This window comes from Psammomys obesus, unplaced genomic scaffold (genome assembly GCF_907164565.1).
Source record: "Psammomys obesus unplaced genomic scaffold, mPsaObe1.curated_primary_1811, whole genome shotgun sequence".
Taxonomy (NCBI): domain Eukaryota; kingdom Metazoa; phylum Chordata; class Mammalia; order Rodentia; family Muridae; genus Psammomys; species Psammomys obesus.
In genome coordinates, this window is record NW_026596162.1 from 3,691,558 (window position 1) to 3,718,697 (window position 27,140).

Below are 27,140 nucleotides of genomic sequence, written 5' to 3' on the forward strand. Positions count from 1 at the left end.
ATGCCTGTCTGTCCATCTCTCCATCTGTCTTATCAACTCATTTCACAATAGACCTAGCTTCTATTTCCGCCTAGCTACTGTGCCAGGTGTCAAGCACTCAAGGATGACTAAGAAATGTGAGGTCATTGTCTTCCTCATCTTTTTCTGCTCTACCAGGAATGAATGGAGGATAGGCAAGAACCTTTCCTTAAATAGCACAGCACCGGCATAGGGCCCTAAGTCCAGGCTGTGGTTCCTTCCCAGTTCAGAGGTAGTTAGGGTCACTGAAGACAGACATCATTCCTGCCACCTCTGGATACTGAGTACAGGCTGCTTTGCAGGAATGAGGACATCAGAGTGCAGTGTGACTGAGCCACTTGTCATCAGCCTCCTTTCTCCATCAGGGATATGATAGACTGGCTTTGTTTTTGGAAGGAAGGCCCTAAGCCAGAGGTAGCCTGCTAAATACAGCACCCAAATTAAGAAAACAAAACATAATGTGTAGACAGCTCACAGGGTTAGGAAGTGCCCTTCTTACCTGAAAACTGGACAGGGAGAGTAGAAGGAGGGCGCCTTGGGAAAGGCTGCATCCATGTGACTGTAGCATTCCAGGAGAGATTAGCCACAGCCTGACGCTGACAAGGGTGCCAGATTGTTTCATTATGAACTGGTTAGTTATCACATTAGCTGCTAATTTTATCTCTCAGCTCAGGAAATTTGTTTCTTTCACCAGTGTGACTATAATATCTGGGCTCAGAAGTCTTTAGTGTGCCATTTCCACTGTCACAATGTTCTTTTACTATTCTGTTCACCATTAAAAGTTTGTAAATCTGATTCCATTAGATCACCTCGGGTTTTAGGAACTTATATTATGGACTACACCACAGCATTACCGGCTTCAGGCTTGGCAGAGGTTAATGATCAACCCCAGAGTCAATATCAGTCAGCCCTGTGCGCCTCCACACAATGTGCCTGGTGTCTGCTTCAAGGTGACCACAGGATGGTTTTATTAAACTATGTCTCCTCGAGTGATTGGCCACTTGGAGGCATAGAGGGTTTTTTGAGACAAGGTCTCTCTGTGTTGCCCAGACTAGCAAGAACTTGTGGGCTCAAAAATCTCCTCACCCCAGTCTTCTCAGGGCCTAAAGGGATGAGCCAGTGTCTGGCCAGGTTTTCTTTTTAAATGTCCACTATTACAATGTACCAGTGAATCTTTTATAAACAATCTACATAGCATTTTTAATCTGATGACTTGACAGAAATACCTCAGAGCTTGACTTTTTCCTAAAGTTTTGGCCTGGCTGTGAGACATCTTATTGTGCCTTTGAGAGAAGAAATGTATGGGTCATCTGGGCGAGGCCAGATTTTTGTTTTTGAAATGTCTCAGGGATCTTCAGCTTCCTTAGAGTTAGAGAGAGAGAAAATGTTTGGCTGGCCTAGTCCTCCAACCCACCCCCACAGGTTAGAAAAGGTAATTAGACGAGACTCATTCCGAAGAGGGAGAACACAGCTATGAACAAGACATCACACATTCACTCCACCCATCTGGTTTACAGTGCCATTTGTTTTCACAGCCTTCAGAATAGCATTTATTCTCATCACCTCTCATGAACAACCACTGGTGTCGCTTTTCTGTACCTCAGGGTCTGATTTATATAGTGTTGTGGATTGGGCCATTGAGCAGCGAGTTCTGGGGGTTAAGCTGGTGTCAGTTTCTTAATTGTTCTCTGTTTGGAGCACGTTCCTTGTCCCCCTGTACTCTGAAGTTTCCTTTTCCAGAAAATGGGATCCGTAATAAGTGGTCATCTATCTTTTAGTGATTGTGGAAGGAAAAGAAACTCCAAGAATTTGAGTTGCTATAAGTTCATCCATCAGCATGTGGGATATCAATAATTGATATCAACAGTGGGAAATCGGAAACACAGTCAAATGAGTTCAGATGAAAAGAAATCTACTCAGAGATATCCAAGACCAGAAAGGGTGTGTGGGTCAGCTGGAGCATCCAGCTGCTTGCCCTGCCCTCTGCCTTCATTTATACCAACGTTTCCCCCAAGTGCTTTCTTGTGGCGGGACTTGCCACAGTGTGAGCTCTGGATCCAACTGTACATGAATTCCCCATGCAAGTGCTCATGGTCACCTGATCAAGTAATTGGTGCTCCCTCAACCCAAGTTCATCAGTGTCTTCTGGGGAGATTTTAAGACAAACAGATCTCAGGGTTCCCTCCCACCCCCAGTCCTGGTCTAGCATGTTGGGAGTGTAAGAAGTTTGAATTGCACAGAGCTCCTGGATGGTCTTGCTGGTTTTGGAAGCCCAATGATGTAGTATTTGAACATCCCAATTTTTGAGAGCTGCCCAGGCATGAATACAGTTAGTTTCAGGGACAGAAACATATCTGAGTTTTGTGTGGATAAGGAGGTAATTTGGGGCATTCTTTGTGATTTCCCATTAATTACCTGGCAGGAGGAACTTCTAATAAAGGGTCCATGAAAGAAGTAAGCCTTTTCCTTAGAAAGGTAAAATATATTTCTTGAAGGCAGCTTGTCCTGTATGTTTTGAAGAAAAATAAAGTGAACCACCTAACCAAATAGTAAGTTCTGGAGGTTTTGTCATGACTTGAGGTGTCTTCAGTTTGGTTTGTCATTCTGGCTGGTTTTGATGAGGTCAGAACTCTTCTTGTTCTTTATTTATGGGTGCCACCAATAAGATGCTAGCTCTATGGTCAGAGCCCTGTTATTCCCATTGCGTATTCTTAGTAGGACGCTAAGGAATCCTTCCACTGGTAGGCTGGTCTTTGCTCATGAGGCTCTCATTACCTCTCTTAAGGTCCCAAGGTTCTTGAGACCCAGCCATCTCAGCTCATGGGAAGTAGAGGCAAGAGAATCAAGGGTTAAAGAGTGCCTAGGCTACCTTAGGAGTTTGAGGTCAACTTAGGTGCATGAGACAATAACAAACAAGAAAACAAAATAGTACCTGGAGCTTGGGTGTGAGTTGAGGGAGAAATACATTCTTTCATAGCTAAGCTGTGGGTGACATGCTGTTTTTCACTCTTTGGGGTTAATGAAGTGAATTAATGTCATTATATGTGTGATGGACATGAATAAACACCTAGTGCCTCTTTGTGTGGAGCAACATGGTACTGCCTGCTCCTTGACCACTCATGTCGTCTTAGCACAGTGTGGCCAATGTTGTTTTTCCCATTTATAAACAAGGGAACTGAGGACAGACGGGAGAGTGACCCGCACAGATACCTGGACAGGCTCCAGTAATGGTTGCAGCTGCTCAGACCCAGCTCCTAAGACATGGGCTCATCCTAAGAGTAGAAGGAACCTGTTGGCCGTGATTACAAAGTCACCCTCTGTTTCAATCTCTTTTTAGGAAACTAAAGAGGAGAAGTCTTCCTACAACTGTCCCCTGTGTGAGAAGGTCTGCACCACCCAACACCAGCTGACCATGCACATCCGACAGGTTTGCCCCTGCTTTTGTGGTTTTGTTTTAAATTACTCTTCACTTAACGGATGATTTGATTTTAATGGAATTTATTTGTCTAATAAATTGTATGCTATGTTTAAATTTTAGTGTTTTAACAATCTTGGGGGGATTACGAAATAATCTTTGCATAGTCATCATTCAATGACAGTCTAAAACAGAATGTTTTTTTAAATACAGTGAGCATCCAGTTTCTTTATATCTGTGTAGAAGAAGGGGAACAGACATGGGATCTTTACATGTAGTCGTAGTCCATGCTGGCTTTGAAGTCAGTTTTTGTTTGTTTGTTTGTTTGTTTGTCTGTTTGTTTTTATAATTTAATTTCATTTTACATGCATTAGTGTAAACGTGTCAGATCCCTTGGAACTGGAGTTCCAGACAGTTGTGAGCTGCCACATGGGTGATAGGAATTGAACCCAGGTCCTTTGGAAAAGCATACATTGCCTTTAACCTCTGAGCCATCTCTCTAGCCCCTTGAAGTCAGTTTTTAGCCCTGGCTATCCTAGGACTTTTGCAGTCCTCTGCTGCTGTAGTGCTGGGATTGTAGGTATCTGTCATCACAGGGCCATGTAGTCAAGCTGGGTGAAGCCCCAAGTTCTTGTGCGCATTCCTGCCCTTTATTTGATGCCAACGTGCCTCATGCAGCCAAGGATTTCCTGGACTTGGGGATCTTTTTTCCTTTATCATAGGGTGCATCTTTCTCCCTCTTATGCCATTGCTGATTTATGACAGACTGCTGGTGACCAGAGAGAACAGGCTAGAGAAAATGATGATGTATTGAAAATCATAAAAGGCTGCTGACTACGAAGTATACTGGGTTACTAAGGAAACCTGGATTTGGATAGCAATGTTCCTTATGGTATTTCAGAAGCCCAGACTACCTAATACAGGCTTCTGTTCTCTAACAACCAGCCTAGGTCTTCAAATTGGAACAAGGATTGCGACCTTCCACTGTGAGAATCCTATTTCTTTCACGTACTGGCTGTATAGTTAAGACTCGTTCTGCCCAGAGGAATTAGGATGTGTTGTTTTAACCCATAGACCTTGCAAAGACTAGCTCTGAGTTTTGCAGAAGAACTGATTTTCAAAACTCTAACGTGTAAATAACACAACAACTATATGCCCGTGTTCCTAATGCCTTTTGCTCTTTTGAAGACACTTTAGAGAAACCATGGAAGGGGGAGGGGTGTGGTGTTAAGAAACTTCACTGGTTTTTTACAGAGCTACAGGTCTGTATTTCTAATGCCATGCCATGTTCTCAGACGATCATTGCACCAATTGCTTTCTGCAGCACAACACAGACACGGGAGGAGCTGATCACTCATGCAGCATCTGTGGAAAGTCGCTGAGCTCTGCCAGCTCCCTGGACCGTCACATGCTGGTGCACTCTGGTGAAAGGCCTTACAAGTGTACAGTGTGTGGTCAGTCTTTCACCACCAATGGGAACATGCACAGGTGGGTGCTGTCCTTTGCCCGGCGGCTGACTACATCATGAGCCGTTAGTAGACTTGCCTACAAACTTCAGAGTTTTGTTTTGTTTTGTTTTCATTCTTTCTTTTCCTGTTCCCCATAGAGCAAAAGCTGAGATTGTTTTATTTGCCGACTCACACCATCTCAGGGAATCAGAGGTATTGGCTAGGCTAAACCTTTGACCCTTGGGTTTTTTGGCATGAAAAAAAAACAGCATTATTTCCCTGTGCCACGTGGAGTTTTTCTTTATTAAGAGTGCTAGGGATGGGTAGCTTATCCATACAAAAGCACCCTTCAGACGAAGCATCGTGGATGCAGCCTTTCAGTTTAAACAGCATGTGCCTACCAGATCTGCCACAAAGCTTTTCTTTGGTGGGAAAAAATTCTGGAGCCTGAGAATAGTTAAGCGGCCTGGTTCTGAAGCTTCAGAAAGAGCATAAAATTAGGGAGTAAGAACATCTGATAAATGGCAGGAAATGACTTTTGGGGAATGATGCTCAGTCTGGGGTGAGACAGAGAATAGAGGTGGATATATTAAAAAGCTGAGAGGAGAGGCAATGGGAATATATTTTGTGGAGCAGCAGTATATGTTTCAAGCAGTTAGAACAGAACTGAAACAGCTTTTAAATGCTCTCTCTCTCTCCCTCTCTCTCTCTCTTTTCTTAAATGAAAACATTTTTAGGGAATAGTAGGAGAAGTAGGAGAAGGGACTCAAAATATCACATTGTTACAAAGTCAGTGACCTCCAGAATCCAAATCTCTTCTGCTGTCTGTAAATTTCTGTTCTTAATTTCTTTGGACATCAGTTTTAAATCTTTGTTGCTTTTGTTTGCTGCTGGGCTTTAAGTCCAGTCCACTTAGTTGGATTAGGATGAGGATTAGAAGGTACGAATCTAGCAAAAAGTTCCAGGCTTGTGGTAAGCACTCAGTCAACATTACCTGCTGTTATTATGTAGGCCTAAGTAACGCTGCAAAAATTTACAGATGGTGGATCTCTTGTCAAAACTTCCAGAGTTTCATGAAAGGCCTCAATGTTTCGTAATTTTATTTATTTTATTTTATGTTTATAGATATTTTGCATGTGTGTATATATTTACCTGTATAATACAAACCTCAGTATTATAGTGTTCAGCTATATCTATATCCCATTTCAATTCTGATTGGGTATCAAAAAAGGAAATGGACACTTTTACTTCTTTAATATACCTACACTATTTGTATTTTGCATTATCATTTTACATTAACACATTATTTTACATGGTAACTTTTTGCCATTTTAACACCACACTAGCCAGTTGGTTTTACTGACCTCTAGTTTAAGCCTGTTCCTTTTATTATTCTGCTCCTTTGTCCATCCCACATTTATTATTCTCAGGGGTATCATCTGTGCCTCTCTTAGATGATTTCCTCATCTCTGTGCAGTCAGCTTGGAATTGGAGTGTAGGTGTTTTGGCCCTCAATGCTGATGGCTGATTGTTCGCCATGTACATCTCTGATCCTAACCCCAATCACTTCTGATTTAAGATGTTCTCATTTTGAGATCCTACATAATCAGACAAAGTTGCTATTTTTGACAAGGGATGTCTCTGGCAGTGAAACTCTGCCTCCCCATGTGTCAAAAACTGTATATGCTATCTTTTTGTCTACCTTAGAAGGGGTAAGGTAGACTTCTTGGAGTTTCATACTTTTGTTAGACTTAGGTTTATGATCCATTTTGAGAATGTGTAGGCTCCTTTTCTGTGTTGAATTATCTCACCACCCCTGTCAAAATTCACAAATGTGAAGGTCTGTCCTTTGTTTGCCTCCATTGGTCTAAGACCATTACCACAGGGTGCTGCCTGTTCTGCCTTTTAGGTGAGTCTTCAGTAAGGAAGTACAAGTCTTTGAACTAAAATCCTTTTCCGAAAGAAAATGTTACTGAATTTTTTGTTTGTTTTGAGACAGGGTCTCGCTGTGTAGCCTTTACTGGCCTGCAGTTCTGTGTAGACTGTACTAGTCACAACCTAATGTGATCAGCCTCCTTCTGGGCCCGGGTCAAAGACATGCACCTCCATGCCTGGATTCAGACTTGTTTCCATTAATCTGACTTGTTTGTATTTCTCTCTAGATAATTCAGGGTTTGTTTTTTTCTTGTTTTGGGGTGTGCTGGGGGCTCAGATGTGCTGTGCAAGTACTCTGTTGCTGAGCTGTACCTCGGCCCTATGTGGAATTTAGAAACAGATGGCAAGAGCAGCTACAGTTATTACAGGGATATGTTCTCTCTGTAAGTCAGTTTTGGTTTGTTGCCATCCTTTTTGTTTTTCTTCAGAACTAGGAATCAAACCTTAGGCCTAGGGAAGCAATCCATCGCTGAACTAAACCCCAGCCCTGTTACTCCCATCTTAATAGCATTGAGTCTTTCTGTCCATGACATGGGCTGCCTTCTCATTCATTTGTCTAACTGGGCTTCTTTCAGCAGTGTCTTGGGATTCTCGGATTATTAGTTTTATTCTTCGTTAGATGTGTTCCTCTTTTATTCCTCAGATTGTTTTCAGTTCACTGTGATATGAACTGGTATGTAGCTAGCAGTTCAAGTTTATGTGTTGATCTTGTTTTCTACAATCTTTTGGGGCTTCCTTCTCTGTCCTTAGAGTTATTTAATAGACTCCTTATATTTTCTACTGCCAAGGTTATGGCAATTACAATAGATGTCTTCATTCTTCTTTCCATTCTGGGTGTCATGTCTTACCTTTTCGGGGTGCACCAGACCTTTAGTATATACTTCTAAAAAATGAAAGTAAAGTGTGTAAACTTTTTTGTCCTTTTGTTATTTTATTTTAGGAAGAAAGCATTCGGCCCTTCCCCATTGTAGCCTTTGTTGTGGGTTTAGTATTTTAAATGAAATTTACCAGGTGAAGGAAGTTCATCTCTGTTCCACGTCTGCTGGATGTTTTTTTCATGAGCATTAGATTCTGTTAATGAATTTTGTCTGCATCTGTGTTTGTTTTCTTTGTTCTTGTTTCTGTCTTCAGTCTTGTCCTACCAAATAGGTCAGACATGCCTCTTTCTTGGGATATAAGCACTTCGGGTATTGACTAGCTCAGCTGACTGGCACTTTGTTAAAGGGTTAGAGGTGTGTTTGTGATGGATGCCAGGGTGTGGTTTCTTTGCTGTGTCCTTGATGTTGGAATTACTATCAGAAAATGAACTGAGAAGCTTTCTCTTCTCTTTTGGAAAACTCTCTGAGTGGGTATTGTTTTGTAACTTCACTAGTGATGTCACCTTTTTTTTTTTTTTTCCAGATTAGTAGCCAACTTCTTAACTTGTTATAAGTCTGTTCATATTTCCTATTATTATTTTTTTTAGTTGATTTCACTGTTTATATCCTTGAAGAAGTCAGACCATTTCATCTCAGTAGTCAAAGTATCTGCCATACAGGCTTCCCTTGTAATCTTTCTGTTCTGTGAGGTCCAAAACTGTTATAACTAAGCTCTTTTCATTTTTGGTATTATTTGTGCATGTATTTGTTTTTTATGTGTTTGTGTGTGTACCTTGCATGAGTTTATGTGCATCATGTTTGTGCAGTAGCCAGGAGGAGTTTGGGTCCTTGAACTGGAGTTACATACAGGCACTTGTCAGCATATAGATGCTGAGAACTGTACCTGGAGTCCTGCAAGAGCAGCCAGCACTCCTAACCCAGAGCCATCTCTCCATCCCTACTTCTGTTAATGTTTTCTAAGAGCCAGCTTTTGCTTTGGTTTATTTTCTTCTTTCTTGCTCTCTTATCTCCTCAATTTTCTGGCCTAATCATTATTTCACCCTTCCTTTTGAGTTCCGTTTTCCCTTTTTCAGGTGTTGTCAAGTATAGGATTAGCTTGTGGATTTGAACATGTTTGTAGTACGGGCACTGACTGATAACTGCAGTTTTATGTTTTTCTTTTTTGGAGAACTGTGTAGGGCAGGCTGGCCTTGAACTCATAGAAATCTGCCTGCCTCTGCTGGGATTAAAGGTGTGTGCCACCATGCCAGAAGACTACATATGTTTTATATACTGTATTTTCTTTATCATTTACTACCATATTTCCTAATGTACCTCAGGATTTCTCCTTTGATGTATTGGTTACTTAGGAATATGTTGTTTCAGCATACAGATGTGTCTCTCCAGATTTCTCCCTATTACTGATTTAAGGTCATCATATTATATTTATTTTTGTCTTTTCTGCCAAAACTTGTAAATGGTGGGTTAAAAGAATCAGTCACAAATTCATTATCACCTTTTGTTGGCAGAACTGTACTTTGGGGGAAAACACTTACAAAAATGTGTCAGAATGGAGTTAGATTTATTTGCCTGAGTGGATCCATTCCAGAATTTGAGACTTCAGTGGTGAGCTATGATCTCTCCTAACCACATATCTGCAACATTGATCAGGAGCCAAACTGCCCTGGGATGTGTGTAGGAATTTAAATAGTAATGAAACCTGAGGCTCTGATAACCATGGATAGAGGGAAGCAATCAACTGAGAATTTGGTATTTGAGACCAAGGTCCTTTTCCCCATTTCCCTGCTGTTGCTTCCTGGGGTCCTTTGGCACCATTGAGTAGCACCCAGGAACTCCTTTATGGAGTTCCCAGAGTTGACACCAAGCCAAACTGCCGGAGGACCGACCTACACAGCAGCTTCCCTGTGCATCTGTGACCCCGTCTGAGTATTTCAGGTCCATCTTGGTTTTGTTTGTTTGTTTGTTTGTTTTGTGTGTTGTTGTTGTTGTTGTTTGCTTGTTTTTGCTTTAAGACAGGGTCTGGCTATCATCAAAGCCAGCCTCAAACTCATTTCTCCTGATTCAGCCTCCCAAGTTACAGACTGTCAGTGTGGGCCTCCATCCTGACACCTGTATTTATGACTGGCCATGAGCAGTTTCCCTTGACATGGCCATATGATCTGATTACCAGTCTCTCTCGATAAATATAAATTGCATATAATCTCTAATGGAGCCTGATTTCTCTTGGAATTGTTTTCTGTATGTCTATTTCTTTTCGGTCTCAGGTGTAGCTCATTATGTATACTTAACAAATTTTAAATGTAGATTTCCATGTCTCTGAGGACTTAATTCCATAAGAGGACAGGACACAATGGCACCGAGGGCCCTTCCTTTACTTTCTGCTCTGAAGGCTGTCTGTGTGATGTGCCTCCAGATGAACTTTGACCTTCCACTCGTTGCTTTGTGAGACAGGTCTAGGTTCCATTCCAGGATTTTTTGTTGCTGCCACTCAGGAAGTTATGACAAACTTCATAACATAAACTCCAAGAATTCAGGTTCTGGGATATTCCAAGCTGATATTGCAGTGCCTTTAATGGAGTCGTTGACTCTTCTTTGGTCACTAGCTATTTTATGAATCTATTAGTTATTGTTTTTAAGGCTACTCAGTTCTTTATCTGTGTGATTATGTTAGTAAAATAAACTCTTATGGATAGTCACGTTGATAGTTGCTTCACAGCACCCATAGAGCCTGTATTTCTTATACTTTAGTTACACTAAGTAAATTTACATGGTATTTTGCTTTATGTGTAAATGTGTGTGTGTGTGTGTGTGTGTTCATTCATTTATTCATTTATTCGCTGAAGTACTTTATCCAGGACTCTAGGGTTCATACAGTCTTGCTGGCTCACCCTCCCATAATACTACATGAGCACACCAGAACGGACACCCAGCATAGTCTTCTATCTTAGAACTAATGATAGAGTGAAGGAACTTTGAAAAAGTTTAGGGAGACTTTTAAATAATATGTTATCGTATGTTGTTCCTGTCCTGCAGATTCTCATGTTCTTCAGGTTTTTTGGGGGGGTTGGGGGGGGCTGTGCTTATATACTTATGCGGCTTTATATAAGCAGGTGGTGGCCAGAGATTGTCGGGTACCTTTCTTCCTTTGCTTTTTGAAATAGGCCTCAATGAACCTCGAGTTTACCAATCCAGCTAGGCTCTCTGGCCAGCCAGCAAGCTCTAGGGGCTGCCTGTCTCTGCCTCTTTAGCAATGGCAGTGCAGGTGTGTGCTGCTGGCCTTGGCTTTTTCTGTGGATGCTGGGGACCCAAACTCAGGTCCCACTACTTATCTGCCAAAGAGTTTATCAGTTTAACCTTCTCCCCAGCTCTCTAGAAATTCTTTACCTTAACCCATAGCTTAGTTTGTGAGCAGAACAAGACTCCAATCAAGTACAGAAAATAATTCACAGAACCATCAGTGTGGCTCCAACCTCTGACTTTCCCAAACTCTTTATCAGCTGCTTTCATGTTAAAAATTTGGATTAAACAGTGCGTGGCTTCCAAAACAAACTTAGGAAACCAAGCCAGAGCACACCCTCCAGCTGCAGCTAATGTAGGAAAAAGGGCACGAAGCTCTGCAATTTGCAAAGGTTGCTCCAGAAAGCCTTCAGTTCCAGAGCAACGAGGAATAAAGAAGATGGGGATGGACCTTGTTTGCAATGTCCATAAAATGAGTATTCTTTAAAACGCAAAAGCAAGACCCTGCAGACCATAATTGCCTTTGCAAAACAGGAAACTCAGTTCCACTTTGCTCCTCATTTCCCACACATTAAGCTGTAAAGAGTTGTAGGTGTTTATTAGCTTAAAGGCATGCTGAAGACCCTGATGGCAGCTCTCGTGGCAACCTTTTCTACTTACTCTGTGAAGAGCAGGTGTGCATTCTCATTGACTGTCACAGAAAGGTGAAAAGGAAAATCCTGGAGCACCATCTAGTTGCTTTCCCATGGACTTTACTGATGTGATGGGCCTGATTTTTTTTATCATTGCTAAGTAGGGAGATTGTTGACCCCAGGGATGCTGCTGGAAAGCAGATAGTCTTCAGGAACACAGAGGCTTATGTGTTCCTGTTACGCTTGAAGAAAATCTGAGCTGCACAGAAATGTGACCTAGTCCATGGTAAATGAGACCACAGGTTCTGGATTTGGCATGCTTCTTTCCTATGCTTGAGCTAAGCTTGCCACTGGCATGCACAGCCACACTCGGGTATCTGGAACAGGTGTCAGCACTAAATGAGAAAAGGAGCAGAGGTGAGGCAGCATCTCGAAGGAGTCAGCCACTTCTTTACTCTCCGTCCCCACCAAGAGGAAGAGCCCCATGAAATTCTCTCGTAGCCATATCAAGTTTCTGAGGACACTCTGTAACAAATCCTGATACTTGCTGCTTCCCAAGTGTGGAAGTAACCAGGCAAGGGTTCAGCCAGTCCTGACTCAAAATGTGTCTTTAATTACCTGTTCACTCTGCCGCCATGTTCCTCTGTGGGAAGGAAGGTATCAGGCAAGAAATTTGTTCCAGGATAAAAACCTGTGGGTCATTCCACCGAGGACAGATTGTAAAGTCTTGTTTCCCTATAAATATCCCTTGCTTGTTCTTGTTTGTTTGAGATATGGTCTTGCTTTGCCACCCAGGCTGGCCTAGTTATCTTCCTAGTTATCTGGGCTCTAGTTATCTTCCTGCTTTGCCTTCCCAAGTATGTGGAACTATAGGCACCCGACCTTTTTAAAGTCATTTACAGTGAAGGTACCTATTTTGAGGAAACAAGATCAGTTAAAAGAAAATTGCTTCAGGAACAACTGGACATCGTAACACCTTTGATTCTACTTAGAAGAGCGTAGTGCATCGGTAGTTGGACATAGTGTCATCCGTCTCTAATCCCAGTACTGAAGGCTGAATTGGAGGATCTCGAGTTGCATATCAGTCTCGGCTACAGAGTGAGACCCTGTCTCAAAACAAAACAGACAAAAAGATCATAATCATGAGTGTTTTGTTGTCTTGCATGTGGCACTCTCCTGAGATCCCCAAGGCTTTCACATGAGTGAGGTTTTAATTATATATACACAAAACAGAGTATTAGCAGCACTGAATATATGTAAATGCGCATGTATCACATATATGTACACATATGTTGAATGTTCAGCGAGCGGCAGTTCTATGGTGATAGCATTATCATCAGCATGTCTAATATTCTATATTAAAATAAACACACCTCTGACGGAATTTAGAGGGCTTTCCTTAAGGGTGAAACTCTTTTTTTGTCTTCTGAGACAAAGTTTCTCTGTGTAGCCTTGGCTGTCTTTGTAGACCTAGCCGACCTCAAACTCAGAGATCCTCCTGCTTCTGCCTCCTCGAGTGCTGGAATTACAGGTGTGCACTACACCCAGCTTGAGGTTGAAATTTTAGCCAAGGGAGGAAAAAAATGAACATATATTCTAGTCCCTGCTCGCTCCCCTTAATCTGCTTTGCATTCTGTTGAAAGTCCACATGATTCAGTGGCCTGTCATTTTCCCTGAACAGTGAATATGACACTTATAAATCTGTTCATCACAGTTGAGAATGGCTATAGTTATCAATTTTCCTTAATTATATTATTAAGCGTTCAACAAATAGCTTTCTTAACTATGTTTAAAGCTTTCGTGTTTGATCATATTTAAACATTTTCTGTCTTTGCTGACATCTCAATGGCCAGGTTTGAGTGCTTTGATAAAGATGGCCTTTTCTGGACTGCTTCTGCAGCCTTTAATCTATCTTCCTTCCGTTCTGGCTTCCTATTAAAGGGGTCTTCGTGGAATGGCCAAAAATGTCACCCAGCATCTATTGCAGGATTCAGAGCTAAGCCTGCTGCTTAACAACTTGTCCTCATATACTTTTCTTTAGGATATTTAGTTCAAAAATCTCTTCTGCATACTCAATCAGCACACAGATTTACAAAAAGGAAAAAAAAAAGACTGTGCCCTTTAAAATGGGTGACGGGCTATATTCTAAGAACCCAAGTCTGCAACAGTGTTTTGCAGAGAAGCTACATGCCAGAAGCCTAAGTCTCCATTTTAAATTGTGCAAAGTCCCATCACTATCTCAATACATCTTTTCTGCTTGTTCTGTAATGTTTTTATATTTAGAGTGGGGTGTGAATTTGCATTGAGCTATTAGATGATATTCTGTGGCCCTTTTCAGTGCTTTTACTTTGCATTTTAAAAATCTACAAGTAACAGAACGCTGCTATTATTCTCTAAAAAAGAGTAGGCGAGAGTGACCTATCACTTAATTTTATTATTCAAATAAGATAAAATGCATGAGAAAACATCAAAGTAGAAAAGTTAGCTTTTGTTAATTGAGTCTCTTGTAGCTGTTTAGAGACTGTACTTTTTTTCTGATCAGCTTGCCTTTTTTTCTTCTCTAATACACTTTTAAAGGATCACTATAGTTTTATTTTTGAGAGAATAATTTAAAAGTGTACTTTTGGCTGTTGCTTATTTTTTTCTTTCTGAAAGACCAGTTAGAGTTCAGTTAGGCCGAAGGGAGGGAAAGAGCTCATAAAACTGTCCATGCACAGGGTGTTAAATAGCAGCCACATTGCCTTCTCCTAGTGCCGCTTCTCAAATTCATGATCTGGTTTGTAGTCCTTTATCATTTGGCTGGCTGGATGCTAATATTTTTAACAGCCTTTTTTCTGTTCTGGCATTAGGAATATTTATGTATTCATCTTCTTTTGGAGATGAAGTAAACACCAAAGTTTTCCCTTGAATGTAGGCAGTATGGTGTTTTGACAAATTTTGTTGAAATATTTCAAAAGCTTAGTCATACTGGGTGAAACTAGTGGATGGCATCAAAACTCAGAGCATCATGCTTGCCCACACTTGAACAACCCAGCAGTTATGAGAGCTGAGAACTAGGTCACTGCAGGCAAGAGATAGGTGTCCTGGAAGCAGGATAAGAAATGGAGAGTCTCTTCTACTGTGCCATTGGCTTATTGTTCTGAGGAATTGGCATGACCATGGGTGTATGTCCTGTTCGGTTTTATAAAATGAAATTAGCACCATGGAGGAGGATTCTGATTTTCAGCACTAGATCATAGCAGGAGACCTGCAAGGGTGCTGGCTGCATTTCCAGGCAGCACTTCCTTGGGCTTTCTGCCTCACAATTTTCCACCTTTGTTTAAATATCCAACCTGTCCAACCTGTTTGGGCTGTGCAAGCTGGTGCTAGCAAACACTGAAACGTGCCCACTTGTCAACGTTTTTCTGATTTGTTAAGAAAGACAACATCTCTTCCCCTCACCCCCTTAAAGGAGGAAATGAACAAGAAGCAGGGAAACCTTTGCCTCTGTGTTTGTGGAATGGAATCTCTCCTTTGGTGCCTGTGTGAGCCCCTGAACTGTTCCTTACTTCCTTTGGTGTTGTAGGATCCTGCAAGGGGAGGTTATTGGCTTTCAGTGGAGATTTTGTATTTTCTCAGATCACATTCTGTTTCATAATGGGCTCAGGGTGTCAGTAGTTCATGCTTATGTTCCGTGTTTATGTAACCCCAGCTCACTCAGGAGAGCTGCTGCCAGCCGTAAGGTGAGAAAGCTGAGGGCCAAGATTATCAGCTGCTCTTCCAGAGCCCCCTCCCTCGGGCTGCCGAATTAGGATAGAATGCAGCCCTTTCTTCAAAGCACAGCATTTGATTGTGTCATCTCTGGAAAGCAGAGGCCATCTGTGCCCCACATCTGTCTTATTTAAGATAAAAGGCAGCTATAACTATCACAGTCCTGGAGAAGGAGCCCTAGTGGTTTTGGCAGGTGATGATTCTCCAAGCTTATTTGTCAACATTCTCCTACTCCAGATTCCTCCTTCTGATTCTCAGTTGGTTCTCATTGTCCTAAACAGTACACGGTGTCCACAAGTGTTAACGACTCTTTCTGTCACCGTCCTCTTTCCCTCTACCCACTAGTGCCCTCCATTTTTCCCTTTTGGGCACGAGGTGACCATCTTGAAGGACCCAAACTAAGTGTTTCTTGTTCCTCTTCTGGAAGGGCTGGGGAATGGCAAACATTGATTCATTGTTGGCTTACTATGAAGATGGTTATCTTTTCCTCTTCCACAGAAGGGAGATGAATGAATGATGAGGTTCTGCCATCTTTCAGAAACCTAGGAAGAACCTCCTTCTAGGTTGAAGTGACAAATGGTCTCAGTGACTTTTAACATTCCATTCCACCATGAAACATAGGTTTGGACTTGGTTTGATGTTGTTATTTTAGTCCTTACCGCAGACAGTCTTTCTCTGTGGTGAAGCTGGCAGTGACTTCCCACAGAGGTAGTGGCTCTGAGCCAATGAGGCCACTTTGAGAATAGTGACTTCATTTGGGGCCCGATCACTTGAGACCCATTTTAAGACAACACTACCTGTGGGTGTGCACTCTGGACTGCAGGCTATAAGGGGAAAGTTAAGGAAAATGGGACAGCCCAGGGAAGGAACTGCCCTTAAACCCTGCCTGGTAGAAACTGTACCTTTCAGTCTGTCTGCCCTCACATAGGGAAGATGAATAAGACTTCTGTTTGACTGGTAGAAAGTGTCAACTCATACAGCCTCTGGCATCTTTGTTTTTCAAGAATAAGTTATTTTTGTTTGTTTTATTTTTTTTGAGGCAAGGTTTAATCTCCCAGGCTGGCCTTGAACTCCTGGCCTCAGTGTTGATGGTAGCTAGAACAATACTCATTGACCTCAACTGAACTAGTAATTTTATAGACAATGTGCAGAAAAAACGTATACAAAAAGTAAATAAGAAATTACTTTAGGAAATGAGTACAGGCAAAGGGAAACAGGGTGGATGGAGTCAAAGGCCTGGCTCTTAGGAAGCTGTCTAGAGTAAAGACTGAAGTGATGGACCTTGCTGTCTGCCGGTGCCCTCCTACTGGCTATGAGTCAGGACAGCAAGAGTGGCTAGCTGGCCACTAACTGGGGGCTCCCATTTCTAAGAAGACAGATGACAGTGAGAGGATGCCATCTCCCTCCCTTTTAAAGCCACTTTAAGAAGGGAAAGGAAATGAATGTAAGGGCCAAAGTTGTCTTTGTGTCCCCAAAAGTTAACTAGAACACGGAAGGGGGAAAATATTTCTTGAGTATTAGGATTGCAGCTCATTTCATCAGTGAGGAAATGTTACAAAGGACCAAGACAGAAAAGAAATTGTCAATGGATAGATGGAAATTGCCTTTTTCAAACCCTGGAAGCAACTTGACAGGAGACAAGATATTGTGGTCTAGCCTTCAGGCCTGGGACTCTCAGTTTAAAATTAGAGAGAGGCCCTAAGCTGACAAAATGGTGCCCAGAAGTAGTTGTTAATGAGGAACATGAGAGCAATACTTTGAAATACAATTCCCTAACCTAAATAAAATTGATCTTTCCTTAGCTGGTACTATCAGAGTGCCCTCTACTTTGGGGGACATGTTACCTAAATATTGTGAGGAAGTGAAATCTCAGGAAGGCAGTCTGTGATCATAGAGAGTGTGGTCTCTACAGGTTCCTCCTCAGCAGGGGAAGTAGGAATGAACAAATGTCAGTATTAGGGATAAGGATAAGAATCTCACTTTGTTACCGCCTCCATTGAGCCACATTGTGCTATGAAACGACATAGGATCTAACTGGACGGTGATGGGCTGGGTTTACTATGTGTAGGCCATTTTACCCAAGTATCAGAGAGCCCTGGGAGAAGCGACAGACAGGTTTTTGCCTCATGGCCAGCTGACTTCTAGACTTCTCTAAGAATGCTGGTGGTTGGGGCAGCACAGCAGCTCACACGTCATCAAATCTTCCTTCACACCCTGGCATGGCTGGTGTGACCTGCCTTCTTGGACAAGCATGACTAAACATGAACACCACCTTCTAGTAAGAAGGGAGCATTGCCCTAACAGGTGGGGCACACTGAGACTATCTAACCATTCCCCTCCCCGAGCTCCGTCTTCATGATCCATCCCCCTTTGCACAGAACTGACATTGCAAGCATCACTCACAGCATTCCACCCCAAACTCCTTTCTTAGGTATCTGTTACAAAAACAAACACAAATCTTTGTAGAGACATGCTTTTCTTCAGTCAGAGGTGTAGATTGTAGAGCTGTGATGCTTCTTAGATTTAGTCATTCCTCCTTGGCTTATCACCGAGCACTGTGCAGAGGGCAAGAAAGCTATCACCGGTTAGATGCGAAATACCTATACCCAGGTGGCCAGAAACCTGTTTGAACCAGTGACCTTAAGTAATATAGAGCTAACTCTGTGAGTTTTGTGTCGTGATATGGTGACCTTGCCAGTAATGTCATTTGCTCAGAGTATCAAATGCTTTAACCCCTCCACTAATACACCTATGAGGAAATTACTTGTCTAGAAAGCTAACAAATACTGGAACTGTCTAGATCTCTCCTGAGCACTACCCTTCTGATGTAAAGTAGATAATGGAGACTTAATAAATGCCATTTAACAAGGTAGATCCTTAGTTTGCGTCCCACGTAAAACTGTTGAAAAGAATTTTGAGAATCCCAGCTTCTTTCAAGAAGTTCTACCCAGTATATTGGAAGATGAGTCTAAAAGACATTTAACGTTTATATCCAAAAACTGTCCACGTCCTGGGCTGATGTTAAACCAGATCTGAAGCCGGTATAAAGGGCTAAGGAATTTGAGTACGATCCCCTTTGTTTCACGCTTTCGTCCTTTGGTCACCTGCTAAGCCTGTGGAAGCCCAGCTGGACAGGCCCTGCCTCCTCAGCCTCCTGTCTGTTGTAGGGCTAGGGCCCAGCCTCCCATCTGCAGATCTGGGAGTTGAGGGTTTGTAGTTACAGGAAATTTCCAGGTGGTCTGTCAGAAATGCAAAGTTGCACCACCACTCCAGAGCCACAGTCATCCATAGTCTTCTTTCTAAAGTCCTGACGGCTGCTCAGGGCAGGACAGCTAACAGTTTACCTCTTGCCAAAATCTAACACTGTATGGATTACTTTACTTAATCTGTTGAAATTGAAGCAGAAAGTTCCTGTATTTGGAAATAGAAAAGATGTCAAGAGCTCGGGAGGGGTGCATTTTAGGGACTGAGCTGTGATCTGTCTTCCTTGAGTAACTTAAGTCAGTTCTTGTACAAACTATACAAAGTATGATTTAACAGTGATGTCTCTGGTATTTTTATGAATAATTCATCTTGCTAAATGATCTTCTCATGACCAGAAGTTTTAGCTCATTGATAGGTGCTTGCCTGGCATGCTCTGGGTTTCATTTCCTGCACTATAATCAATCAGTCAATAAAGTGAACCTCAGATTTTAGAAACAAAACAATTACATTTATAGAAGGAAATCTTTGTTTTTTGTGTATGAGTGTTTTACCTAGATGGTAGTTGTGACTAGCCACCTGGGTTCTGCATAAGTGCTTTTAACCACTGTGCTCTCCCTCTTTCTCTCTCTTTCCCTTTCTCTCTCCCCCCCAACCCCCAATAAGGAAGGAAGTTTAAGTTGAAAAATTATTAAGCATCCTCAAATTCAAAGTATATATATTCACTTAGGTTTTGATAAGATAGTTTTGATGATACAGATTCTTGTCAGCAAGTCTGACCTTAGTTCCATTGCCAGGAGACAAAAGGTAAAAGGAGAGAGAGAGCGCTGAATCCTGAAAGTTGTCCTCTGACCTCTGCACTAGTAACACACATGCCTGCAAAAAAATCCACATACAACAGGTTAAAAAATGTTTAAAAAATACTTTCAGATACTCAGTTAGACCTACTCTCGTTCTTAAACTCTGCAGTGTCTTTGCTTGTCATTGTAAATGCCCTCTGGGTGTTGGGAATGGCAGGTGACTGTGAGAGGCTTGATGCCATATCCAACAACCTGGTAGCCAAGACTGTACCCAAAGGGCTAAAGAATTTCACTAGGTTTTGGTGGAGAAATTTTCTGATTCTAGAAATGTTAACAAAAGTGCCCATTTAGACTGCAGTGCAGCCAGGGTTATTACTGTTAATGTATCTAACCTCTAAAGGAAAATTCTAGAATTTTATGCAATAGCAAAAGTATGCTTTGGATGTATATTAACCTCTTTCGAATAGAGGCAGTACTCTGATTACAACTAGTTGATTAGTTCTAATAACAGGAAAAAGTCAACCTCTATTTTCAGCATTCGGTTTCTGCATGGTTTCCATTAAAATGCCTGTGGTACAGCACTCTCTATACTTTACAGTCAGACAGCAAGTCCATTCACATCACATGTTAGTAAGGTCAATTCAAGTGAAACTTGAAGATGGCTGCTACAGTGATTCTCTGGCTAAAATGATTTCTTCCTATACTTCATTCTTCATTTGTTCATTCCTTGATTTGACACTTTTGTTTCTTCATCCCTCCAGCCATGTGGTGGGTATTCCTTGTCTCAGGGGATAGTGTGGAGACCAAGAGGAAACAGGCTCTTATAGCAGTAAAACTCGTGTTTGGTTGATAGCCCAGGATCAAATTGAATACATGATAGCTTTGGATTCTCCTGTGTGTTCAAGTAAAACTGGGTAGTACACTTGACAATCTATAGAGGTAGCATGTAGAGCCTTAAGGCCTCATGGGAGGAACTGCATGATATAAAACCTAAATAGGTGAAGCCACATCTAGGAAGCCCTGGGCTAACACTTCCTAGGCAGAAGGTGTGGGAACATCTGGGCCTCCCAAGTCAGTTTACTGGTTGAGTTTAGGGTATCTTGGGAAAGCTAACCTGCCTTTTAAGGGCCTTCAGTGAGGAAGCTAGGGTGCCCACCACTGAGCCTCAGGAAATAGGTGAATGTAGAATCACATTTGACTCTTAAGAATAATTTGGAATTCAGAAGAATTTAAGCAGGAGAGATATACTGGCTGGTTTTGTGTCATCTTGACCCAGACTAGAGTCATCAGCAATGGGGACGGGCCCAGCTCATGGTGGGTGGTACCATCCCTGGGCTGGTGTCCTGAGTTCTATAGGAAAGCAGGCCAAGCCTAGCAAGCCATGGGAAGCAAGCCAGTAAGTAGCACTTCTGCACCAGTTCCTGCCTCCAGGTTGAGATCCTGTCCTGACTTCCTCCAATAATGGACTATAATCTGGAATTGTAAGCCAAATAAACCCTTTCCTCTCCAACTTGATTTTTGGTCCTGGTTGTTTCCTCACAGCAGTAGAAACCCTAAGACAAGAGAGGGTATAATGTTAGCTGTTTTAGAAATCACCCTTATCCTGTTTTGAGGATGAGTCGCAGGAAGGGCAAGAGGAAAGATACTGTGGCTAGCACATGACGTTGCTGTAGGTAGACAGTTTGTCCAGTGTTACGCATAGGCACAGCGTGCCCCCCACCCCCACATTTATGACGTTGGGAGGTTGGTGTCAGGTGTTAGAGGAGAACGAGTTCCAGATCAAACTCCGGTTGCTATTGCCTCTTAACACATGTCTTCCCAGCATGCCACTCCCCTAAGATAGGTTGAGGCAGGAGACCCTCTAGAAGCGTGCAGGCCAGCTAGTCAGGCAGGGCAAAGCAGGGAGCGAGAGGAGACCCTGTGTTGAGCAAGGTGGAAGTTGAGGACCAGAACTCAGGGTTGTCCTCCGACTTCTATGTGTGTGCAGGGTTGCACATGTACACTCAAATGTACTTACATGCTTGACAAGAACTGTAAGTGCACTTAGGGTCATGGATGTGTACATATTTACAATTCTGATTTGTGGTACTCAGCTACCTTGTAAAAATATGATTATCAAATTTATCATCTTTGTCAGTCTGGAAAATGGGAAGATTTCAATTAAATCATTCAAGGGAAGAACAGAGAAGGCTTATTATGGGTTTGATTTTAGGAAACAGGTATCTTAGTTCACAAGATCTTTAGAATGTGTCAGGTAAGCACACTTGCTCAACAGAACCCAGTCAGTCTACTCTCCCATAATGTCTGGTCGTCTGTGTATCACAGTGTGTGCTCTGGATCCAGTGTGGTACCGATGTTGATAAGCACCTCCTCTAAGATCAGGTAGTGACCTCTGTGATTCCTCAGACTTGTACGAAGAGAGAACCTGGACAAATGAAACGCTATAATCCTTCTGTGCCATTTGAAGAGCTGTCCTGTGGAAAATAGTGTAAACTGTCACTGTGTTGCCCCTGAGGACACTTTAAAGCAAGAGAGGAATTTCAGGCTGGTGTGGCGAAGACAGAGCTGTACAGTGAGAACATCTGGTGAAGGTAGAGACATCCGTGTGGCTGGATGTATGCAGGTGAAACTGGAGAACGCACGCTCTGCTTGGTTGGAAGGGGACTTCATGCTCTGGGTGGGCAGCTGGATAACATCGGTGAGCTCAGTGCTCATTGGCCTTCATTGGTTTGGGGTACATGGAAATGAGATACGATCTAGGAAGAAAACAGACTCTGGCCTTTTAAGGACCAGAAGTAAGAGTTCTATCTTCTCTGCCCATCCTCACAACTATGACCCAAACTTGACAGGAAGAGGCCATTACTGGCTCATTGAGATGACTCACCTATGTCCTTATGAGCCTTTGGAAGGAAATGTGCAGCTGGAGTTGCCATCCCTGCCTTTAGAGGATAGGGAAGTAGAGCCAGGTGAGACTTGGCTAAAACTGTCTAGCTGGTGACTGACTTGAGATCTTGAGTCACCTGCCACTGTTGTCATTGTGGAACTAGCAGAACAAATTGGGAACTCCCCATAATGTACCTGCAGCCAGAGGTTTCACCCTAGACGGAAGCTTACTTGGATTTTGACTCTGAAGTCCCAGTGGGAATGTGAGAGGAGGAGAATGGGTTGCTTTGTCCATCTAGCCTTCAAGTGCCCCAGAAGCTCTGCTTTGACTGCTACCTCCACCCTGTGCCCTTAGCACTTCCGCTGTTAAAAGTGTAACACTGTGGTGGAGCTTTCTGCAGTCCGTGATCGAGGCTAGAGGTCGAGTGTATTCTGGGCCTGCCCTCACCTCTCCTGTCTCTTGATAGACTTTGCAAAAAGTTTGATATCTGCTCTTCTGCTTGTGCCACAAGAAGCCAGTGAGAAAGTGCATAGGTTCAGGTTATGGTCCTGAGTTTCCAGCAGGTGATCCAGAACAGAACTCACTACCTGTTGTGGCCTTTAGAGGCAGTCTTGCTTAGTAGGAAGACCATGGTGTCAGAATAGTTGTACTGTAGCTCATGCTGCCTGAAGAGGCCTGGCCTCCCTGCATCAGAACTGCTCCATCTGCAGAATAGACACAGTCATCTATATGATGTTCTGACGAGGCCCTCACTAAATGCTGGTTCCAGACCCTCCTTCCTGTCTGTTGTTTCTCTCATAAATCCTGAGGGCGGAATAATGTAATGTTGCCGTGTGTGTTTATATTACCATGGGGAATATACAGCCTGAAATGAGCCGATGTTTACAGCCATCGTTCCCTAATTTCTAGTTTTTGTTTGTTTGTTTGTTTTTACTGACTTTGAGTATAGAAAGGAATATTTATTTGGCTAACTTAATTAAAATGTATGGAAAGGCAGGATTGATACTAATTGATCTCCTTTGTAAATCAGTTTTTTTCAAATCATAGAATTATCTTTTTCAGAACTTAACATTTCTTAAATTGGGGTGAATCATATAGCACATGTACCTCTGTTCTTTGTCTTCAAGAAAGGCTGTCTTCAGCAGGCTGCGGTGGCTGTAGTCTAGACAGCAGGTTCTAATTCTAGAGTGAGCATGAGACAGAAAGAAACGATCCTGGGACACTCTGTAGCATCACCCTGCCACATACTTGATCCTGTAGGACAGGGGCTGAGTGTAGGAAACAGCATCCCGACCACCTCAAATCTCTGGCTTGATCAGCCTTTGCGGGTGGCCTGCCACTGGTTCACAAACTGCTTGGACTTTTCATACTCAGCCTGTCTCCTTTTAAGAAGGTCTCTGAGGAACACAAGCTAAGCTGCTTTTCAGAGTGAGGGGACAGTGCATGAGAAATGCTCTTTTCCCACTCTTAGAACTTCTTGGAACTAGGCTTAATGGTGCCATCATATAATCCCAGCTAACTTTGGAGACTGAAGCAGAAGGATCACAAATTAAAGGTCTGTGTTGACTGTAGTGTGAAAGACTAACTGGAGACAGAGAGGCCCTGTCTCAAAAAGAAAAAGAAATTATAATAGATGTGATAAAATTCCACTATAGAGCACTTGCCTAGCCTTTTGGAACTGGCAAATTACTTATAGTGCTTTTTTGCTGTGTGTACCCTAGTTCCATAGCTAACAGAGTTATAACATATAATGCATTCCTTTTGCTGTCCAGGTGGTCTTATGGTCTGTTATTCCACAGAGGTCTTAAGCACTCTGGACATGTGCTCTGTCCACATCCAATTTGACAGCTGCAAATGCTTCTACAGGTAGAGAAGGACAGGTACAGCTGATAGGCAGAAGGTAGTTTCTAGTACAGAGCTAGGGCTAGTACAGAACTGGGGCTTGGTGCACGATTTGATGGAACTATTTAAGGACCTGGGAGTTCTTTATAATATAGAAATCATGTGTCCTAAAATAGGCTTTTGTCCAAGTACAGTGAATCACCTTATAGTTTTTTCCATCGTCTAGTGAAGAGTGAAGGCACTATAGAAATGACGCCCTTAACTAATAAAGTTTAGGGATGTGGTGTTGCTCAGCATGAGAGCAGTTACCTAGAGTGTACAAAATAGTTGATTGTACCCCCAACATTTCAAAACAGTAGTGACGACTGATGAGAAAATTATAAGTACCCCTGCCTACATATAATATTTTTAAAGTACTGTGGCTTTGTTGTTGTTGTTGTTGTTGTTTCGGTTGTGAAATCACGTTTCCTGTGTGTGTCTTCCTTCTAGACATATGAAGATTCATGAGAAGGACACCAACAGTACTACAGCTGCAGCCCCTCCATCCCCTCTGAAGCGTAGGCGCTTGTCCTCCAAAAGGAAACTGAGTCATGATGCCGAGTCAGAGAGAGAAGACTCAGCACCAGCTAAAAAGGTCTCTGAGTTTACAGCACAGCTGTGCTCCATCATGTAGATTCTGGCAGAAATACCCCTAGCCTTTATTACCGCGGTGTGGAAACTTGGAAGATACTAATCCTGGGCTTTTTGATCTGTATTTCCTCCACTGTTTTTATAAAGTATCTGGGAAACAGCATATATATATATATATATTATATATGCTTTTTCTTTCCAGATGGGGTTTCTCTGTGTAACAGCCTCGGCTGTCCTGGACTCGCTCTGTAGACCAGGCTGGCCTCAAACTCACAAAGATCTGCCTACCTCTGCCTCCCGAGTGCTGGGATATAGGCGTATCTACCACTGCTCAGCAGGAAAAGGGGGAGATGAGAGTGGGGTCTCCAAGTGCTGGGGTTACAGGCATGTGCCAGCATGCCTAGCGTGCTTTCTCTTTAGAAGCCCCATGTAGTACATGGATGAAATGAAGAATTTCCAAAGTTGCTCCCATGCCTTTTGTCCATGGATCTGAAGTGGAAGCTTCGTCAGCATTAGGGACTCTTTTTGTTCTTGTGTTTATTACTGATGCTCTTGCAGATAGCTGTGTTCCATTAGGACTTGTTGATTAGATGAGGGAACTGAGGGATGGGTAGTAACAGGCTGGGTGGTAGCATAGTGATAGTGTTCCCTGAGTAAAGTGCATGGATGGTCCGTCAGACCTTGATACTGAGTCAAGAACATACTTCTTAGAACCTTCTAGACTAACATTAGGCTTTCTTCTAAAGTAAACCTCTGTGGGAGACCACCTTGGTGATGCCACTCTTTGCTCTTTCCTAAGATGGTAGAAGATGGGCAGTCGGGTGATTTGGAGAAGATGACCAACGAAATCTTTCACTGTCCAGTGTGTTTCAAAGAGTTTGTTTGCAAGTATGGACTGGAGACCCACATGGAGACCCATTCAGATAACCCTTTAAGGTAGGAGAAAATTTGAACTAGACTGGGTAATTACTTGTTACTGTTGCTTGGGCATATCACATTCTCACTTCCTGTCACTCCAAACTGGGCTCCAGCAACTGAGCTAATTTAAAAGGACATTGATTAAGAAACACATGGTCAGGAGAAAAGGTTGGGCTAAAGACTGTGAGCAAAGGTGGCTGTAGCCATGAGCTGTGTTCACTTTGCTCCTTTGCTCTTCGTGGGGTCCCTTGAGTAAACCACCGATTCTCCAGGCATTGGGGATCGCCTGCACAGGGCACTGTTGTATAACAGACATATTTTCTTTGCAAAAGGCGTTGCAGCCCAAATGATTATTTGCTGCACATGGATAAGTTGTCTAGACAGGGGCAGCCCATGCATTTCATGTTCCCAGCACAGCATTGACATGTGCCAAGTGCTCAGAAGTACTTAGATTGACATGGGCCTATAGTGCGGAAACCTGAGGCATTGTAGACAAGAGATCTTGGGCATACAGATGGGAAAGCCTGTTACATAGTGCAGGTGTTCAGTGCTTGTTCTGCTCTTCTGACTTCTGCTGGGTCTTTAGTAACCATTTTCTGGTCCTCAGTCTCAAAGGGCTAAAAGTATGCACAATGTATGATTTTTTTTTCCCCCAGCAGTGTTAGAGAGGAACACTCCTCTGTCTTTGTCTAACTTTCTTAGTACCTTCCATTAGCCAAAAGGTTCCTGTATTCTTAGTGAGCTGTTGTAGTAAGTTAAATGGTACCTGGCTAACTGTTTATTATTAACCCTATAATTATTACAGCAGTATTACACTACCAAAATCAATAAGACACAGACACCTGCTCAATTTTATAATTGCCTTATAACAACTTCCTTTGGCTGGACAGATATTTCCACTTATGCTATTTCAGTAACCTCACCATCTACCACCTCCCAGCCCCCATCTAATGCCATCCTTCCTAACCATTCTTATCTCGGCTACCTTCCATCCATAATCTTTTAATTACTTGCTTATTCTTCATCTGGATCACTGCTTTCCAGGCTACTTTCGGAGTACTTCCTTCCAGCCCACATGGTTCCTTTTCCACGCTGACCTATTGTTACTTCTTCTTCTTTCCCCTCTTCCAGTCTATCTGTCTCCTTTCCTGTGATTCTCCAGCCCTCAAACCTAGAATCCTTACCCATGCCTACCTCCTTCTACCCTGCCCAGGTACAGGCCTATTTATTAGCCAATCAGAAATGATGTCTCAGGCAGCTTTACACAACAGGGAAAGGGCAGGAAGCAACTCTTGAGGGCCAGTAATTAGCATCAAAATACAAGCATCAGACCAACCCCCAACAGTGAACAAATGGGTTTAGAAAGTTAAATTCCCTATAGAATCACTGCAGTTTATATGTTCCATCTATATGTCCCATCTATTTTAAACATTAAAAAGGACAAAGCTACATAGGAGTTTCTGTTCCAGAACATAGCAGAGGGTTTATCTAAGAGCAGAGGGAAGACACACACACACACACACACACACACACACACACACACACACACACA

General features: G+C 42.6%; 1 protein-coding gene across 11 annotated transcripts in view; it reads left to right on the plus strand.

Annotated features, from left to right (window-relative positions):
- The window catches only part of Rreb1 (ras responsive element binding protein 1), a 126,639-nt gene that overhangs the window by 67,043 nt on the left and 32,456 nt on the right, over nucleotides 1-27,140 (plus strand). For all 11 annotated transcript variants that reach the window (XM_055595112.1, XM_055595115.1, XM_055595106.1 and 8 more), the window contains 4 exons: nucleotides 3,356-3,445; nucleotides 4,758-4,921; nucleotides 24,530-24,674; nucleotides 25,470-25,606. In XM_055595112.1, the coding sequence (XP_055451087.1) occupies nucleotides 3,356-3,445; nucleotides 4,758-4,921; nucleotides 24,530-24,674; nucleotides 25,470-25,606 (536 nt within the window). The remainder of the gene's footprint in view (nucleotides 1-3,355; nucleotides 3,446-4,757; nucleotides 4,922-24,529; nucleotides 24,675-25,469; nucleotides 25,607-27,140) is intronic.